Below are 20564 nucleotides of genomic sequence, written 5' to 3' on the forward strand. Positions count from 1 at the left end.
CATTTCTGCCTGCTAACACTGCAGTGTAACTATTAACCACAGTTTGAGTAATATTGGTCCACAGTGTGATGATGTAAACATTTGTACCGTGTACATCATCACCAGTTGTCATCAGCAATCATCAGTGATCAATCGCTATTGTTCTCAATAGACGAATTGAACAAAAACAAACGGAGAACCAAAACAAACTGTTTTGGTTCGTCAACGTTGCAGCAGAATCTTCTGCTGCCCGAATACTTCTCCCGAAAACCGTAAGTTCAACAAATCCATACACACAGCACAGACTTAAAAGCATAGGCCTTATACTAGAGTGCCCCAAATGATCCGACTTTTGAAAAAGTTGTGCGCTGCAAGCTAAAATTGGTGGTAGGCCTTGTAAAAGATCTCATGCCTAATTTGGGCCAGATCGGATAACGGGAAGGGGTCGCTCAACGAGCCTGAAGTTTGTATGAGATTTTGAGATATTTTGTTCGGGAGAAACATGAAAATCTAGTTTTTCATCAATGACTTTGGATTTCTTCGGTAGATTTTTTTTTGAATACGGTTTTTCAGGAAGCCTAATTTATGACCAATATTTCTTCCCAAGACTGTATTTCGATAAAATTTAAGATAAAAAAGTTATTAGGTTTAAAAAATGGGCTTATTTTTTTAAGAGTGATATTCATCACTGTTAATGAGTCGGGCCTGTCGAATTGACGCCTCAACAGTGATGAATAGGGGAACATGCCCTATTATGCACCACCTAAGCGAATCGCTGATTTTCTATGTATTCCACGTACAAATTGTGTTAAAAATGGGTGCAATCGTAGAAGAAAATTGTTTTCTACAAATGCCTATGATTTTTTATTACTCAAATTGCTATAGTTGCTTCAAAAACTTAATTTTTAAAAACCTTATTCAAAGGCACAGAACAAAACTGTGTTGCAAATACGCGCCGCCGTGTATTCAATACGCGCCTAGCAGCCGAACACACCCGAAAGCAGCCGAAGACCGAAAACACACCAATACTTACAGACACTTTGAATGAAAATAAAATCAAAATGGACTAATCAAAATTTAAAGAAAAATAAAAGTTGATTTTTTGGGCTGAATTAACGTTCAAAATAAGGTTTTAGACTTTTTGTTCATTTTCAATGAAAATTGGCCTTTTTGAAAAATTAATGCTATTTTCAGCCTACTACGATTGGCGCGTTATAACGAGCGCAAGGGCCATGATAAAACATACCTATAAAAAGCATACCATAGCAAGTTCGGTATAATTTTTTAGCATTAAATCGTAGTTTAGATTCTCCTCTATCGATGTGTCAGAAAATATTGTCTTATTCGTTTTTCTCTGCTTGGTGACACCTTATTGAAAGTGTTTTAAAATTTAGATCGAAATGAAGAAAAACCTAAATTGTGAAATTATCACGACACAGGAGCATTTTAAGGAAAAATTCATACTTGCCATGACCAATCACAGCATTTAGAACAAATTGGTAATGTTTTTCAGGCTTAAAATGCTTCAGATTCTTCAAAACAAGGGTGGCGCGTATTAGCCACATGGGGCGTTATATGAATTTTTCCCCTACCACTCTTAAAAAAGTAAGCCCATTTTTTAAACCTAATAACTTTTTTATCTTAAATCTTATCGAAATGCAGTCTTCGGAAGAAATATTGGTCGGAAAACCGTATTTAAAAGAAACTGGCCGGAAGGAACCTAAGCTATTGATGAAGTTTTTCATTTTTCTCTGGAACAAAATGTCTCAAAATCCCATACAAATTTCAGGCTTGTTGAGCGACCCCTTCCCGTGATCCGAATTTGGTATGAGATCTTGTACAAGACCTAGCACCAATTTGAGCTTGCAGCGCATATCATTTCACAAGTTTTAATTTTTTCATACAAATTTGGCAGTCTAGCAGCGTATTTTGAGCTTTCTTATTTAATCCTCAACATGGAGTTCTGATTCCTATCTTTAAAGTAAGGTACATGCTTTTTCGATCGTTTTCAAATAACCTAAATTCGAGTGACAGTGAATAATTGGTCCCGCTTGTCCCGGTTTGCACGTAAACATTTTCAATTCTTCCTGTACCTGTAAAGGAAGATTTTCGTTCTATGTTTCACCAGATGAAGGTTTTTGTTACCTTTTTGTATAAAATTTACAATGGTCATTACCTCGACAACGTGAGTTTAACTCCGAAAAGAGGGAGTGGGAAAATACCCACCCAAACATACACGATGGACCTTTTGGGAAAAAAGGAAAACCGATTATCTTCGGGAAGCTTCTTTCGACTTTTTTTTTTGTCTCTCTCTCTATTTTTCCGTTCGTTTATGCCGGACATTTCTCACCGTATAACCAGAGAAAAAGAAAAACCCGGAAATCAGTAGCAATTTAAATTCAATATCCCTCCAATAAGTTATGCGTCCAAGAAGGGGAAGGTAGAAGACCCCCGAACGGAAATGGCAAAACAGGAATACGATACTCGTTAGACCACCCGAGAACTTGCTTCCCCCCACGAATGGCCATTAATATCCCATTAGGGGAAAGGACGCGCTCTTGCCTACTAGGAAGCTACCTATTTAGCTGCTCTGGAGAACTAGGCTAAAATGGCGAATGATGGCGGTAACATCCTGTTCCGCCAACCTTCGCTCACTATCGTCATCTCAGAGAACAGCATCCTCATCACCGTGATCATCGATGTTGTTGGTGGACATTTCGTAGGAGTAACTTTCAAAATAGCAAAGAAGGGGATGCTGTTGCTTTGGATGGCGCTTTAGTTATTACGAGGTAACGACCGTAACCTTAAATCGCGGTTGACTTAATGGCACTTTTATGGCGTCTGGCGTGGTTTTCTGTTGATGCTGCAAGCATCCTGTGTTTCATTCAGCTAGGTATCTATAGATACATAGTTAGAACCCTCTAGTCACTTCTAGTTATGTGGCTCGTTGGCTTGAGTGAATCTCAATAACAAGGTAGAAATTTAGGTTAGGTTATCTGTTGCTGGCGGCAGCGATAAAAGTGATGAAATGAAGAGGGCTCCGGTTACCGGTCAATTTGAAACAACTTGTAACAACACTTGAAATTCAATCACCGTTGCAAAGTTTTGCCGTCGGTTGTGAATTTGTTTCGGGATGAAACTGAAACATAAATGCAGACAAGGGATTCCACCACATTGGTTAGAAGAGTTTTAGTTTTATGCAATCAACGATTTTTGTCCTCGAAAGAGAACGAAAAAAAACTTCGAAAATCTGATACCAGAAATAGATGTGTGACATATGTATTTGTCTCAGAAATATGTGAGGATTTTTACACCTTTCTCCTGAATTGACAAATTGATTATTTTGTTAAGTTTAGATAAAGTTAAAAAAATATACGAATTTGATGTTTCAACAAATGACAAGTTAAAGCGAAAAAGAAGAGTAAATAGGACTTCAAAAAGACACAGAAAGTACGAACAGATGCAAATAGGTAACTGAAAGGCAAAAAACCGATATGGAAAAAAGGACAAAAGACACACAGAAAAATCAGAACACCTAAAATTAAGATTGTCAGATTACCCGGTTTTATCCTGGTTTGCACGGACATTTTAATCAAAAGTTGGAAAATGTTCGGTCCGGCCCAGTTTCCCGGATTTCATTGAAAAAGCCCGGATTTTTCCAGGATTTATTCACTTTATTTGCCAAATGATGCAAAAAAATTGTGTTGCAATAAGTTACGATTTATTCGTCAAAAATAAATTATTTGGAGCAAGACTTTAAAAAATAATCCTAAAGGTTTTTTGAAAGCTTCAAATACGATTTAAAATCAGCTGATAAGTGTTCATGAAAAAAAAATTTTTTCATGTTTTTTTTTTATTGTCGTTGAGTAATTCTTGGATTTTGACAAAAAAATTCGGTTATTGTCAGGATTTTTGGGCGACAATTTTAAAATCAAATGCCCGAATTCTGCCAGGTTTTTATATAGAATTGCCAGGATTTGTCTGAAATTCTAGCAACCTTACTCAAGAGAAATGAAGATTTCGAAAGGATAAAGAAAGATGAAAGAGAAAAAAAAGACAAAAGAATAAAAAATAACACAAAAATACAAAGAAGAAACAAACGTTATAAAATAATCACAAAAGATATAAACAGGCCAGGAAATAAGACAAAAGCAAAAAAATTAAACTTAAAACAGACACAACACGTACACAAAAAAACATAGAAAGGTTAAACACGAAGTCACAAAAGTTAGAAAGAGGACACGAGAAGGAACACGAAAAAGATAAAATAAAGATACAAAATGCCAAAGCGGACACAGAAAGATAATAAAAAATATTTAAAAAAACGCAATAAGAACAAAGGTAAGACACGAAAAGTTTTTAAAAATAACAAAAAGGTTACTAAAGAACAACATAAACACTGTTAGAATAGAATACAATAACACACTAAAAGAAATCGGAAAATAATAACAAAGCACAAGGAAGACAAGAAACACTACTAAAAGGATACGACAAGGTACAAAAAAACAAAGAAGACACTACAAGAAAAAGCAAAACAAAAAAGCACAATAATAACAATGAAAGGACAAAAAGGAAACAAAATTACACCAAAAGTCATAAACAGAACACGAAAGTGCAAATAAAAGTAAAAACAATAAATAAAGCCAAAAAAAAAGAACGTAAGTAAAAACAAACGAAAATAACAGAAAAGCGAATGAGAAAATACACAATACAGAAAATGAAAAACCCTAACATAGTAAAAAATAAAATTGACAAAATTGACAAAAATGACAAAATTAAAATGAAGAAATTGGCAAAATTGACAAAAATTACAAAATTGGCAAAATTGACGAAATTGAGAAAAATGTGTAAAATTGACGAAATTGACAAAAATAACCAACTTGAAAAAAATTAAAAATTCAAAAATTCAAAAATTTGAAAAATTGACAAAATTGCCAAAATTGATAAAATTGACAAAATTAACAAAATTTACAGAATTGACAAAAATGATGAAATTGACGAAATTCACAAGATTGACAAAATGGACAAAATTTACAATTGATAAAAATTTAAATTTTACAAAATTGACAAAAATGAAAAAAAAGACAAAATGACCAAAATGACAAAAATGACAAAAATGACAAAAATGACAAAAATGACAAAAATGACAAAAATGACAAAAATCACAAAAATGACAAAAATGACAAAAATGACAAAAATGACAAAAATGACAAAAATGACAAAATTGACAAAATTGACAAAAATGACAGAAATGATAAAAATGACAAAAATGACAAAAATGACAAAAATGGCATAAATGACACAAATGACAAAAATGACAAAAATGACAAAAATGACAAAAATGACAAAAATGACAAAAATGACAAAAATGACAAAAATGACAAAATGACAAAAATGACAAAAATGACAAAAATGACAAAAATGACAAAAATGACAAAAATGACAAAAATGACAAAAATGACAAAAATGACAAAAATGACAAAAATGACAAAAATGACAAAAATGACAAAAATGACAAAAATGACAAAAATGACAAAAATGACAAAAATGACAAAAATGACAAAAATGACAAAAATGACAAAAATGACAAAAATGACAAAAATGACAAAAATGACAAAAATGACAAAAATGACAAAAATGACAAAAATGACCAAAATGACCAAAATGACCAAAATGACAAAAAAGACAAAAATGACAAAAATGACAAAAATGACAAAAATGACAAAAATGACAAAAATGACAAAAATGACAAAAATGACAAAAATGACAAAAATGACAAAAATGACAAAAATGACAAAAATGACAAAAATGATAAAAATGATAAAAATGACAAAAATGACAAAAATGACAAAAATGACAAAAATGACAAAAATGACAAAAATGACAAAAATGACAAAAATGACAAAAATGACAAAAATGACAAAAATGACAAAAATGACAAAAATGACAAAAATGACAAAAATGACAAAAATGACAAAAATGACAAAAATGACAAAAATGACAAAAATGACAAAAATGACAAAAATGACAAAAATGACAAAAATGACAAAAATGACAAAAATGACAAAAATGACAAAAATGACAAAAATGACAAAAATGACAAAAATGACAAAAATGACAAAAATTACAAAAATGACAAAAATGACAAAAAATGACAAAAAATGACAAAAATGACAAAAATGACAAAAATGACAAAAATGACAAAAATGACAAAAATGACAAAAATGACAAAAATGACAAAAATGACAAAAATGACAAAAATGACAAAAATGACAAAAATGACAAAAATGACAAAAATGACAAAAATGACAAAAATGACAAAAATGACAAAAATTACAAAAATGACAAAAATGACAAAAATGACAAAAATGACAAAAATGACAAAAATGACAAAAATGATAAAAATTACAAAAATTACAAAAATTACAAAAATTACAAAAATGACAAAAATGACAAAAATGACAAAAATGACAATAATTACAAAAATGACAAAAATGACAAAAATGACAAAAATGACAAAAATGACAAAAATGACAAAAATGACAAAAATGACAAAAATGACAAAAATGACAAAAATGACAAAAATGACAAAAATGACAAAAATGACAAAAATGACAAAAATGACAAAAAATGACAAAAACGACAAAAATGACAAAAATGCCAAAAATTACAAAAATGACAAAAATGACAAGAAAAAATGAAATAAAAATTAAAAAATGCGAAAATTACAGAAATGTCAAAAGTGACAAAAATTTCAAAATTGACAAAATGACAAAAGTGACAAAAATGACAAAAATGACAGAAATGACAAAAAAAAAAACAAAAATGACAAAAATGACAACAATGACAAAATGACGAAAATGTCAACAATGACAAAAATGAGAAAAATGACAAAAATGACAAAAATGAAAAAAATGACAAAAATGACAAAAGTGACAAAAGTGACAAAAATGACAAATATGACCAAAGGAAATTTCAATTAAGTCATTTGAGTCAATTTAGTCAATTTTGTCAAGTATGTGAATTTTGTCAATTTTGTCAATTTTGTCAATTTTGAGAAATTTGTCAATTTTTTCAATATAGTAAATTTTGTCAATTCAGTCAACTTAGTCAATTTTGTCAATATCTTCATTTTTGTAAATTTTGCCAATTTGTTTAATATGTAAATTTCTCAATTTTGTCAATTTAGCCAATTTGGCTTTTTCTATCAATTTTTTCAATTTTTTAAATTTTTTCAAGTTTTTCAATTTTGTCATCTTTGTTTATTTTGTCATTGTTGTCAATTTTATCAATTTTGTTCATTTTTCAATTCTTTCAATTTTAGCAATTTTGTCAATTTTGTCAATTTTATCAATATGATCAATTTTGTCATTTTTGTTATTTATGTTATTTTCTCATTTTTGTTTATTTTGTAAATTTAGTAAATTTTATAAATTTTGTCAATTTTGTCATTTTGTGATTTTGTCAATTTCGTCAATTTTTTCGAATTTGTCAGTTTTGTCAATTTTGTCAATTTTGTCAATTTTGTCGATATTGTCAATTTTGTCAGTTTTGTCATTTAGTCCATTTTGACAATTTTATCAATTTTGTCTATTTTGCCATGTTTGTATTTTTTGTCAGTTTTGTCAATTTTATCAATTTCGTCAATGTTTTCAATTTTATCAATTTTGTCAATTTTGTCATTTTTTGAACTTTGTCAATTTTGTCAATTCGATCAATTTTATCAGTTTTGTCAATTTCGTAAAATTTTGTAATTTTTATCAATTTTGTCAATTTTCTCTATTTTGTCCACTTTCTTGTAGTAGTAATTTTGTTCAATTTTCTCAATTTTAGTAATTTTGTCATTTTTGTCTATTTTGGTTAATTTGTCAGTTTTGTAATTTTTTCAATCTTTTCAGTTTTGTCAATTTTGTCAATTTTGTTTTTTTAACTTTTGGTAGATTCTTCAATATTTTTCTTCAAACATTCTTTCTGAATTTTTGCAATTTGGATGGTTAATTGTTTTTCAAATTTAATATTATTAAAAAATATAATGTTTTAGATTAAGATTCTGATATTCAGTAAATTTTGTGATTTTCTAAAAAAAACCTTCATTTTTTCCTATTTTTCCAGGTGCCGGACATTGTTCGTTCGATTTCCGCTAGCCGCATCCTAGCTTTACGTCAACAAACTCAAGTGCTTTGGGAGCGTTATTTTAGTTCCATCGAGAAAATAGTTTTTACCACGTTCGAGGTAAGTCCCTGGCTGCTGCTGCAGAGTACCTATTTATTTGCTTTGCTTCGGTTTTATTTTGTTTTCAACAGCTAACGTTTTCAGCGAATTTCTCCGATTGCAACGGATTGTTTGACAAACAACTTCGTACCTAGATATTTTTACGGGGAAGCAAAGATTATAACACAAAACAATCTTTTTGTGTGTTTGTTTTTGCTTTTGGCTTGAGACGAAAAAAGGGAGAATGATATTTAATCTGATTCATAAGAAATGAAAATGCATAACAGAAAATGGTTAAATCATCCCTCCGCACCAGCAGATAATAACAATCGATTGCTCAGTCCTATCAGGAACATTTGTGCTCGTTTTCGAAATTCGATATTTGGTTGGAATTTTAGGTTGAGGTTTTTTTTCTCTGACCGAGATGCTTTATTTTCCTACCAGTATTTCCAACTTGTGAGTTAAAAGTTTTCCGGTTTGCATTGCCCGGAAAATAGTTTTAGAAACGTTTGCCGTTTCTCAACCCCCTTCCGCTCAAACCCCTAAGGGAAAGGGGGGATGATAGACTAATCTTTTTTCTGGTTTTTTCCCTCCACTTTTTTCTCGAACTTTGATGTGTGTTTGTAAAGTTGAAAATATTTCTCCAAATGCAGCCCAGTTGCGGCAAAGTTAGGTCCTGCAATGGCAGTCAAAACGGTTGATCCCCCGGATAGTTTTGGATCGGTATTACGATGCAGCAGTTTTTTCTGCCATACCAGGGAAAATGTTTTGGTCTACAACTTTTCAGACCACCCACCATCGTTGCAATCTTTTTTCCCTTAGTTTTATTTTCCATTTTTTTCCCGCGAACCATCAGGTGCTTACGCCCTATCGTGAGAGCCACCGACCATTTTTTTTCTCTTTCCTATAAATATTGTTTTCCTTTTTCTCCACCGGCAGACTGTCACTGTGTTTCTATTTATTTTGCTCAAGTTGGCCCTCGGGGCAACATTTCGTCTGTCAAATTGGCTTTTCGTTTTCGTGTGAAATTCAAAAACGCCACGGGGATTGAGTTAACTTTATCTTACAGGTGCAATTTAACTTTTGAACGGGGCGGCTATCCTTTAGTTGTTTTTCCGTTTTTTTTCTTCGTTGATTCGGTATGCGTTCGTGCCGCGGATCTATTGTTGACGGTTAGTGGAATTGTACTTGTTTGCGCAAATTTCGAATTTTGGCCTTTTTCTGCTTCGATTAATGTTCTTTTAACAGCCAGCTGTCGCGTTTCCAGGGAAACTTTTGTAATACGCTTCTCGTTGTTGAAGGGATTGCGTTTTGTTTTGGACGATTAGTCTCGTAAATATAATCGTAGCGTGTAAGGTCAATCTCTTACGATAAAAAAGTGGAACGATGAAAAAAAGATTGATTGCTTTAAATTATGCACCAAAAAGCATCACGACATGTTATGCAACAGTGCACCTGAGATTAAATTATAACAATAAACCTTCTCTTTTTAAAATTGATTTCAGTTTTTGTAAGTTAGCTCCAATTTTTCTAAATAGACCGTTTAAAAGTCACGTGCTGTATACTTGCTAGCAAAGTATGTAGTTCGGCTTGTAATTTTGAATGTAAGAAATAAGTCCAGTCAACTCGTTTTTCATTTGAAAATTTAAAAAAAATCGCGGTCAATGCACTTTTCTCTTAAAGTGAATCCTCAGGATTACTTGTATCGTAACTTTAGTAGTTAGGCTAAAAATTTATTTTAGCCGATAGGCCCAAATGCCACGTAAAGCTATTTAAAAGTAATATTTACTTAGCTTGAAAAACTTTCAGTCACTGAACTTGGACTTATGTATGTCTGCAAGATAAAAAAAAATGAGTGAAAGTTTGTTAACCTCATAAGTTTGAACCCTCCTGCTGTTGTCTACACCTAAACATTGCGTTGTGCATCGCATTTCTAGTCTTAACAAAACTCACTTGAACTATTGGATACTGGACGCTGCTATTCGAAATATAATAATGGTAATACCTAACTTTCCTGATTAGAGTCATTACATTACATTGATTGCTTTCAACTGACTCGATTTGGTGTCATTTAAAAAAAAAATTCAAACCCTGAGTTCTAAAATGATTCGTTTTGTTTCAAAACTAATCCATGGTTTTTCACAGAATTTTAACGTAAAGTTTACTCTAATAAATTTGCATGAGAAAATTTATTATTTTGTTCTGAAAATACGAACATAATTTTTCTAACCCTGGAAGCGAACCATCTTATCGTTATTGCGCCAACTGATAAATTCTCCAACTTAAAAAAAATGACTCTGTACTAGAGTTAAAACAAAAAACATGTTCGTATTATCAGACAAAAATGAACAATTTTTCCATGAGGCCCTCAGAGCCAATGGGGTATAAGTGACAAAATGGTCGATTTTGAGTTAATGATGCCAAACGATTCTTCAGAATTCAAACTATAATTGGTAATTTTTTTGTAGTTTTAGAATTTTTTTTACATACTTTTACATTTGAAAGAAGAATACAAATTCTCGAAAAATATATGACAATCGACAAACACAACATTTTAAAAACGTGTTTTCTCGAAATAAGCTCATATGAGGTCCTTGTAGTCAAAGGGGTATAAGTGCATGGAAGCTTATTTCGAGAAAACACGCTTTTAAGTTGTTGTGTTTGGCAATTTTCCATATATTTTTCGAATTTTTGTATTTTGCTTGCCTAAAAGTATGTAAATAAAATTCTAAAAATCTGAAAAAATCTCCAAATATAGTTTGAAATATGAAGAATCGTTTGGCATCATTAATTCAAAATCGACCATTTTGTCACTTATACCCCTTTGGCTCTGAGGACCTCATATATAAAAATGAATGTTTGTCTGTCTGTCTACAACCCCCCCCCCCTCCACCGATTTAAGGGAGGGGGTTTCTCATACAAAATTTACATAAAGTATGACACAATCCATACAATTTTTTAGTAATTTTCATCAAATTTTTCACACAAACGTATTTCGACATGATTAAATGATTTACTATGGTGGTGAACAGATTTTAATGTATTTGGACAAAAATTGAATTTACAAATATTTTTGTAGGAAAAGGGGGTGGAGTTCTTACATGTTTATTATAAAATATAAAAATCAGAACTCGAACAATTTTCAAACGACATCGACCAAATTTGGCACATAATAAAATTCTTGATGTCACGAGATTATTTAAAGATTTCTATACGTTTACAGTTTTTAAAAGGGGCTATACAAAATTTTCAAAAATATGATATAATTCGAACAAATTTGATAAATATTAGCGTTTTTATGTTTTTAAAAAGGTTCGACTTAGAGGAGGGGATAGGGCTCCCATACAAAATTAATAAAAATATAACACATTACGAACAATTTTCGGAAACTACTGAGCCACTAAACGTGAAATTTGGTATGACGTCGTTTTCAAGACCGGGAATGGTTTCTATTACACTTTCAAATCCCTTCCGAATTCGAAAGAAGGGGGGGGGGGGGGGCTCCTGTATAAAATTAACAAGAAATTGACAAAATTAAAAAAAATCTTGACATATTTTTATTAAAAATTCATGAACGTAAGCGTTTTAACATAATGAAATGATTTATCGAATTTATAAATAAATTTTAAAAAATTAAATGATATATTGTATTGATTTACGATTCCCATTTTAATGAATGAAGACCCTTATATTCAATAAATATAACATATATATTATTATTGAGACCAATGTTTTCATAAAGTCTCGCACACTTTTTAATTATGTTCAAATTTTCCTGTGTCTTCATACTCCTTCCGCTTCAAAAAAAAGGGCGTTTTTTTATTTAAATGTTTTTTTTTATTGTACTGAATTTTCCTCCTAATATTTTCTAAAGCGTGGCTCCTTCAACTCTAAAACCTTCAAGTTACGTTGAGACTCCAGACAATCTAGAAGCTCAGATGCCATGAAAAATAGTTCGCTTTTGGATAATTTTCAAATTTTATTAAAAAAGATTATTTTAATTAAAATGATTTTAACGAACTTCATTTTTTTCATGGAAGGGGTAGCAAAGCACACCGGGTCAGCTAGTATAATCATAAAAGTTATAATTCACTCAACGAAATGTTACTTTGAATTCGGCAAAAAATCATGGATTATGGATTATGGTATTATGAATCAAATCAAAATTTTTAAGAACTCAAGGTTTAAGAAATTTGAAAATGAAGCAAAATCGACTCAGCCCTGTTAAAATTGTATGATTGTAACTTAAAATTTGCCAGATTACGGCTTAATGTTTCTATAATACTGCTTTTCGTATATGTGCCTTACCTATCTGTAGTTAAGTCAACAGTACCTTTGATACAAAGTACATAAGAGTGACAGTCGAATGGGTCATGTTGAATTTTTAAACCGACCATATACATTTTATCCAAATCACCAAAGGAGGGGGACTTAAAAATGCATAAAAATATCTGCTGTTATTTCGAAAAAAAAATGTTTGATCAAAAATCGACTCTCTGGGACCTCACCGGTTTTCCGAAAATCGGCCAAGTTCCAAAAAGTCGATTTTTGGCCAAACATTTTTTTTTATAAATAACACCAAAACTCGACGTTTTATGCATTTCTTAATCATTTGGCATCAAAATTGAAATTTAAATTTTTCTGATTTCATTAACACATTAAGACATCTAAGCCCGAAAACACCAAAATTTGGCATTCTCTATCTCTGGAACGACTGAACCAAATTCTACAAATTTGATATCTACGAGTTGTTTCGTGTGTTGTACACAATTATGTAGAATAAAGTTTCTTTAAAAACACAAAACACATTTGAGTTGTGCTTCTCTGTGAAACGCACTCGCCTCAAGCGAAAAAAACGTGATATCTCGTTTTTGGTCCGCAAAGTTTTAGTTTAAAGTTATCATTTAGAATCCGAACAGTTACAAACGTGTGTATTTAAAAAAAAAAACTAATCATTTGATCGAAAAACTTTCTATGGAGTAAATGAAGGTGTTAACATGATATTTAATGTAAAAATATAAAAAAAATAATTTTTTGTTGATTACAAGAAATACTCTTACTACCTTTTTTTATCTTAGCCCACTTTTTGTCAGTATTGATGTATTGATATATTATTTTTACCACAGAAGCAAAACCTTTGCAAAATCATGATATTTTACACAAATTTACTTAGAAAAACCAATTGGAATCTGTTTCCAACCTTTTCATGAGAAGGCATCTAGGAGAATTTGATCTTTTAACTTCGGTTCAACAAAAATTTCTTCGTTCATCAAGACACATCTGTCACATTGCGTAAAAATCGGTTGCACAGCGATCTATAAAATTGCTCACTATTAGTTATTTACTTGATGTCTACTAGTCAGGCAACACCTTTTATCTGCCAGAAACGGATTTACTGCATAGTTAAGGGGTCTATTTCCAATTATTCTCAATAACCCTAGTCTTTTTACCCATATTTGAGATCAAGGATCCCACTCCAATGCTTGTTTTGAAATTCGTGAGCATCTTAGAGTGGCTCCTTATACTTCTTAACGATTTGGGCAAAAAAAAAAAACAGAAAAAAACAACAGTTTATACATTTTCAAGCCGACAATGAAGAATTTTCGAGGCGATTGTGCAAAATTATTTTTACCATGTCTTTTTGCATCGTAAATATCACACGTTATCTTTAAAATCTGGAAAAAATAGGCAAGATAGTCCTTTTCATAACCAACACACCGCATATCCGAGTTCTCTAGTAACGTAGCTATCACCGAAATAAAGTGTCCGGATACTAATTGATCATAGCTTTAGGCAGTTGAAAATTTTATCAATTTCCATCCATAAATTCAAAAGCTATTCACAAAATTAAGTGTTGTAATTTTTTTTTTGGAGTACCTGATGGCCAAACTCCACAAATGCGCGTTTTCTTGAAATATTTGTTTTTGCCCTTTCAAATCCTCTGGCTCAAAGGGTTTCATGTATGGAAGACCTTCATTTCGAAGGTAGCAGAGAATTCTGACAGTAACCGTCCTTGGTTCGAAAAACTCCCAAATATAAATTTTTACGCCAATTTGTTAAAAAAAAAAGATGTATTAAATTAACAAACTAACTTATTGTCAGCAGAGATTGCAACCTGGAACCGGCGCACTGTGGTCCGAAAGGGCTAAAAGTGGAACTTTTTTCCTAGTGCCTCTGTCTTTCATCTTATGTCTTAAGTGTTTTCAGAACATTTGCTTCTTCAAACAAGCTTCATAACTTGAAAGCATCAAAAGTCAGTCAAAGTCCACTATAAAAAAATTGAAAATTCTAACTTTGTTGTTTCAATAGATGGAGCTTTACTTTATACTACAAAGTTGTAGAATACGTAAAAAAATGAATCTTTGTTGAACACATCAAAATTCTATCTCTTTTCATAGCAGAGTTATAAAGATTTTCTTTTGGAAGTTATTTAAAAGTTAGTTTTTTAAACTTAACTATAGTTAGATGAGAATTTACATGAATTAGAAGTTCAGAACATTCCAATGACTAGAAGTTAGGGCATTCAAATCACACGTTTTGCACAAGATTTCAACATTCTACGACGTTGCCTAGCCAACTTATTGTAACTTTAAGTTTTATTTTTACTCAATTTCACGAGCGTTTATTGCAAAAACGTGCAAGTGGATTTTTAAAACTAATAAACCACATTGAAGCTTGAACTAAGTGCAACAAATTGGTGTTGGCGCCATTTGTCTCCACGCGCTCATATTTGATCACAACAAGCATACATTTGATGTGTTTTGGGTGTTTCCATACAAAAAAATGGAAAAATTGATTTCCAGGCTACGCAGATGCTACGCAAAACGAAGGAAGAAGGCAGTTGAAAATAATTTATATATGGAAACACGCAAAACACATCAAATGTATGCTTTTTGTGTTCAAATATGAGCGCGTGGAGACAAATGGCGCCAGCACCAATTTGTTGCACTTAGTTCAAACTTCAATGTGGTTTATTAGTTTTAAAAATCCACTTGCACGTTTTTGCAATAAACGCTCGTGAAATTGAGTAAAAAAAAACTTAAAGTTGCAATAAGTTGGCTAGGCAACGTCGTAGAATGTTGAAATCTTGTGCAAAACGTGTGATTTGAATGCCCTAACAAATGTTCTGAACTTCTAATTCATGTAAATTCTCATCTAACTATAGTTAAGTTTAAAAAACTAACTTTTAAATAACTTCCAAAAGAAAATCTTTGTAACTCTGCTCTGAAAAGAGATAGAATTTTGATGTGTTCAACAAAGTTCCATATTTTTACGTATTCTACAACTTTGTTGTATAAAGTAAAGCTCCATCTATTGAAACAACAAAGTTAGAATTTTAAATTTTTTATAGTGGACTTTGACTGACTTTTGATGCTTTCAAGTTATTAAGCATGTTTGAAGAAGCAAATGTTCTCAAAACACTTAAGACATAAGATAAAAGACAGAGGCGCTAGGAAAAAAGTTCCACTTTTAGCCCTTTCGGACCACTGTGCGGCGAACTCAGAACAGTATCTGGACTTTGTAGAAGTATGAATTCAACGCCACACCGCAATATTAGGCCACTGCATCCCAAACCTTTTCAGGCCTCATCGGTTCAGGCTCCTTCGGATTTGTAGCTGTACTTCCAATGACTAGTATCACATGTGTTGAAGGTCTTCCACGGCCAATTACTGCCCCGTGGTTCGGTGTGAAAAACCTATATTCAAGTTTTTCTCGATTTGCTTAAATTGATTCTCAAGAAGCAATAGATCTTAATGCATACGACGTGCAAGAAAGGTGGGTCGTTTTTCTGCCACTGCGTAGCTGTCGGGAATCTTAAAACGGTCGAATTTCCAAAGAACCCTTGTCCTGAATCTATTCCCGATGCGCTTCGAAGTACCCTTTAAATCCTAGAATCAAGTAAATACTGGGTTTCTTCGAGATGTAGTGGAACAATCTTTGACCAAAACATCCGTAGTGGTGAACTACGGATATATCCAAGGTCAATGGCCAGTGATGATGGTGCACAAACATCCAAAACATGTGGTTTGATTAATCTTTTAATACAGATATGATACAATAACACTTCAATTTACACCGAAATTTTTGGTTTCTGTGCAGACAAACCTCATTTCCATCCTCAGAAAGACGAACTCTCAAGAGCGACCATCAAGGAGCACATTAAATTTTAGCAAATGTGCTTCCAACATTTTGTATTTTTATGGAAACGTATGGTACTGTTGTCCACGTTCCTTCCTCCCTTGGTTCCAGTTGTCTCTGCGTCCAATGCTGCACAGTGAGCCCGGCCGATTAAGATGGGTAGTAAATGTACTTTTTCTGTTCATTGCTGTTACAATACCACTACATTCCTAACATTTCGCCGAAGCTGAAGCTGAATATGACATTGTTGACAAAGTTTGATTGCGTGGTAATGGACGACGAAACCCACGCTAAGGCAGACTTCAGACAGCTTGGTCCATGGTCAATAGGTATTATACAGCAACCGGAAGCGGATAAGTGGCAGACATTTTCAAGCTTATTAAACAATCAATGTTTTCCAATAAAACATTGGCGGGCTATCTGAATCGTGGCTAGAAAAGCGACAACGCGAGAGAGTGTCTTCAAAAGCATTTGCTGCCTTTCCTGACGAAATTTGACCTGTCTGTGCTGTTTTAGCCGGATTTGGCATTCTGCCATAGGGAAAAATAAACCATGGAGTGGTATGCCGTTAAAAACATTCAAGTTGTTCCCAAGGATAAGAACTCTCCCAACACACCTGAACTACGCCTAATCGGAAAGTATTGGGGGAAAGTAGAACCTTAAGTAGACCCAAAAAACTGTTATCAGCGAGAAGTAGTGGGTGCTACACTGCCGGAATTTAGTGCATTTTGATAAACACATTTGAAGGGTCGTCACCGCGTTATTAAAATTCAAGCCAAGTGCCTGAAAACATTGATCAATGATCGGCACAGCTACATCAACCCCATGGAAAACCATATTTGTAGTTGAATGACTAAAATCTGTCATACAATTGCAGTTCAATCTATCAAATTTACAGTTGATTCGATTATACCCTTACAGTTGAATCTATCATATTTATAGTTAAATGTGAGCGGTCAACCAGGAATGTATAGTTGAATCTAATGTATTAATAGTTGAATGCCTAAAATCAATCATACATATGCAGTTAAATCTATCATATCGACAGTTGAATCAATTATACCATTACAGTTCAATTAATTATATTTATAGTTGATTGCGTAAAGTCAAAAAGCAGTGTGTAGTTGAGTCTATTATATTTAAAGTTGAATACGAAAAAATCAATTACACTTTGATGATTGGTATAACTAGCTGAAATAATTGAAACTACAGTCGTCTTTTTTCTCCGTGTAGAGAGCCCGGTGGTTAGAGAGTCGTCTCAATCGCTCACCAATTAAGTTTTCTTCTATTGGTGCACTAATGTCTGTCTATCCACTATTCTTTCATATTATGTATCGTAAAATTTAAAAATATTACTCTCTAGTGTTTCATCTTGTCGAACATGCCATAAAAATTCGAATCATAATTGGATAAATTGATTAGTGTTTTTGCTATTAAAGTTCTGCTTTTCTTATCGAAGATACGCTTAAAAAAATTAGGTCAAGTTGTACCGAGAACTCCCAAGAGTCATTGACTTCTGTTTCCGCATGCATAGTGCGTTGCTCCCATATCCAATTCGTCAAAAAGGGTAGAAACGTTTTAAGATGCTGCGAAAACCACAAACAGCGCGTCCCCGAGTAAAAACACTTCTTCTACTGGGAAACAAAAACATCAACCCGTCATAAAGTCATCACTTGAAGTTTGTAGTGGTGGGAAAGGCGCTCCTATATCATAACGCAAATGCAAATATGACTATTGTGACTGTGAGTAAACTCAGACTAAGACAAGAAATTTGCAAACATTTTCACTTTAACCAAACATTGTCGTCGCAACCACCGACGACGATTTGTTCTTCGCCTGGAATGTAAGAAAAACAACGCAAGTGTTGACAACCCTCACCCCCTAACGTTCGCCGAAGAAAAATAAACCAAAAATTCACCCTTTCCTAAACCACCGCAGCCTGGTATGTGGAAAACTCTCAGTCATTCATCCAGCCAGCGAACAACTCAGTCAGTCAGAACAGAACTGCTACAAACTGCCACTGACTGTAGGAGAACCCCCACGACTCATTAGACTGATTGGTTCAGTCATCCACTCATCATCCCGGGCGTCGGCGTCAGACGAATGAATGTGTCAACCCCCAGCCGAGATCCGCCCTTTTGGCATTCATCCAGCCGTTAAGTCAGCCACCTCCCCCTTGGGTGGCGGTTATTAGTGCTGCGGGTTACCAGTCGGAGGTCAAGAAAAAGTTTAAATTCCTTTTAAAACCAATAAATTTTATAAAACTCCCTGTAAAATTATTCACTGAATCAGAGTCTTTATTGCTAATTCATTACTTTCTTGTTAAACCTGAAATGTCTACTAAGGCTATGATCATTTACTATTTCGGCGATAGCTGCATTCCTAGGGGTTAGGTAGGGAAGACTGGGGTAACGTGGGCAACTCTGAATATCTCATGTTCTGGAACGAACGAGGCTCATTGAACCACCCTAACACCAGAAAAGGCTTAGTAGCAGCATCGCCATGCTGCTAGCATTAACGGTTGGCGTTGCGCGCCAAAATATCATCGGTTTTCCTCGGGCCTCGGGTTTTCCAAAAGGGTTGAGACAAATCTAGCCCTAGGCTCGACCTCTTTTCCAACCAACCACCATCGGACCACGGTAACAAATTCAGCGGCCTTTGGGGCCAAGTCAGAGACCAGCATGGCCATAGTCAGAGGTCCAAAAGGGACCATAGTTTGTGTCGAAAAGTCGTTATTGTAATTAGTTGTAAGTCGTCTATACAGTCCACTAAAGTTTGTAATGTAGTGCGAAAGAATGTATACGGTTTTATTTATTTTCGGAATATCTGATGCTATCGATCTAAGCCATCAGGGGCAATCCTGAACAGATGTGTATTGAGATAAAAATCTCAATCCAACAATCCAATCGTCGTCGCTTTACGTCAGCATATTTTTCTGTATATTATCTTATGTTCGCAAAAAATGCTTCTTTGAAAGGGTTTTCCCCAATTCAAACATCTATTTGAGCGCACTTGTCTATGTGCGCTTCGATTATTACAAAAACGAAGGATTTAGGAGTAAAAAAAGAGGAAGGGTATATGAATTCAATCTACATACATGGCGGTTTCGCTACTGCTCAGGATAGGATCTTGCAACAGGCTTCGGGATCAGTCTCCGAGTGCAGAATCCACAATCAGGAATCGAGCCCAGGATAGGGTCAAAATCTGTGATCGGGATCTAGATCAAGATTTAGAATTCAAGATCTATAAACAAGGTTAAAATCCCCATCCAGGATCAGAATCAGGAATCAGGACACACGATCCAGTTTCAGGATTCTGGAATCTGAGTCAGTTTCTATGATCAGGATTGCAGATCCAGGATTTGGGATCCTCAGGATCAAGTATCAAGAATAAACAGGTTTGATATGACTATTCGAGATAAGAATTAGCTCCAGGATAAAGGGTCCAGAATCCAGGATCAGGATTGAAGGATCAGAAACAGCACCCAAGATCAAATATTCACCAATGATCCGAGATCAGGGTTCAGTGTTTTGAAGAAGGATTTGAATTAGGGATCAGTATCCACGATCAGGATTCGAAGTCAGGACCAAAGAGTCAGAATCGGGATCAAAGTCTCAGAATCCGGGAATAAAGGTAAGGATGGAGGAAGACTGCCCCAAATTTATATATGAAATTTCAAGCCGACCGATTTCTTTTGAAAACGGGTTTTCTTAAAGCCAGGGCCGGATTGAGCCATCAGGTGGCCCGGGGCAATTTGTATCGGGGGGCCCCTATTAATTAATCACGTGCAAACATCGCGGAAGAGTTTAGAAATTAAAAAAAAAACGAATGCTCTGATATGAGCTGAAAAATGCAAATTTATTTATCATTTTTGTTTCATCGAGAAACATTATGAGGTAAATATTTTTCGATGAAACAAATATTGGGAAGTATAATAAAGATTTAAAACATGGAAGACAAAATTAAAAAAAAATAAACAATATAATTAAATTCAAATTCCATAGAGATACAGATATAAGAGTTTAAGAATTCAAGAATAAAAATCAGGTTATATTCCGAACCACAATTCAGTGTCTCAAATCTAAATCATGTTTATGAATATGTTTATGAATATAATTCTCATCAGATAAAAAAAATGGTTATCAAATTGTTATTCTACATGTGACAAAAATTTAATTGGATGCCCTCAAAGCTCAAGGGGTATAAGTGCAAAAATGATCGATTGAAAATAAAAT

General features: G+C 33.4%; 1 protein-coding gene across 1 annotated transcript in view; it reads left to right on the top strand.

The window, feature by feature from the left end:
- The first annotated feature begins 2587 nt into the window (after window positions 1-2587).
- LOC129743100 (exostosin-1) overlaps window positions 2588-20564 on the top strand; it is a 64550-nt gene continuing 46573 nt past the window's right edge. Inside the window, exons 1-2 of the mRNA XM_055735058.1 lie at window positions 2588-2698; window positions 8083-8211. Of these exons, the coding sequence (XP_055591033.1) occupies window positions 2588-2698; window positions 8083-8211 (240 nt within the window). The remainder of the gene's footprint in view (window positions 2699-8082; window positions 8212-20564) is intronic.

Source organism: Uranotaenia lowii, chromosome 2 (assembly GCF_029784155.1).
Source record: "Uranotaenia lowii strain MFRU-FL chromosome 2, ASM2978415v1, whole genome shotgun sequence".
NCBI classification, from domain to species: Eukaryota; Metazoa; Arthropoda; class Insecta; order Diptera; family Culicidae; genus Uranotaenia; species Uranotaenia lowii.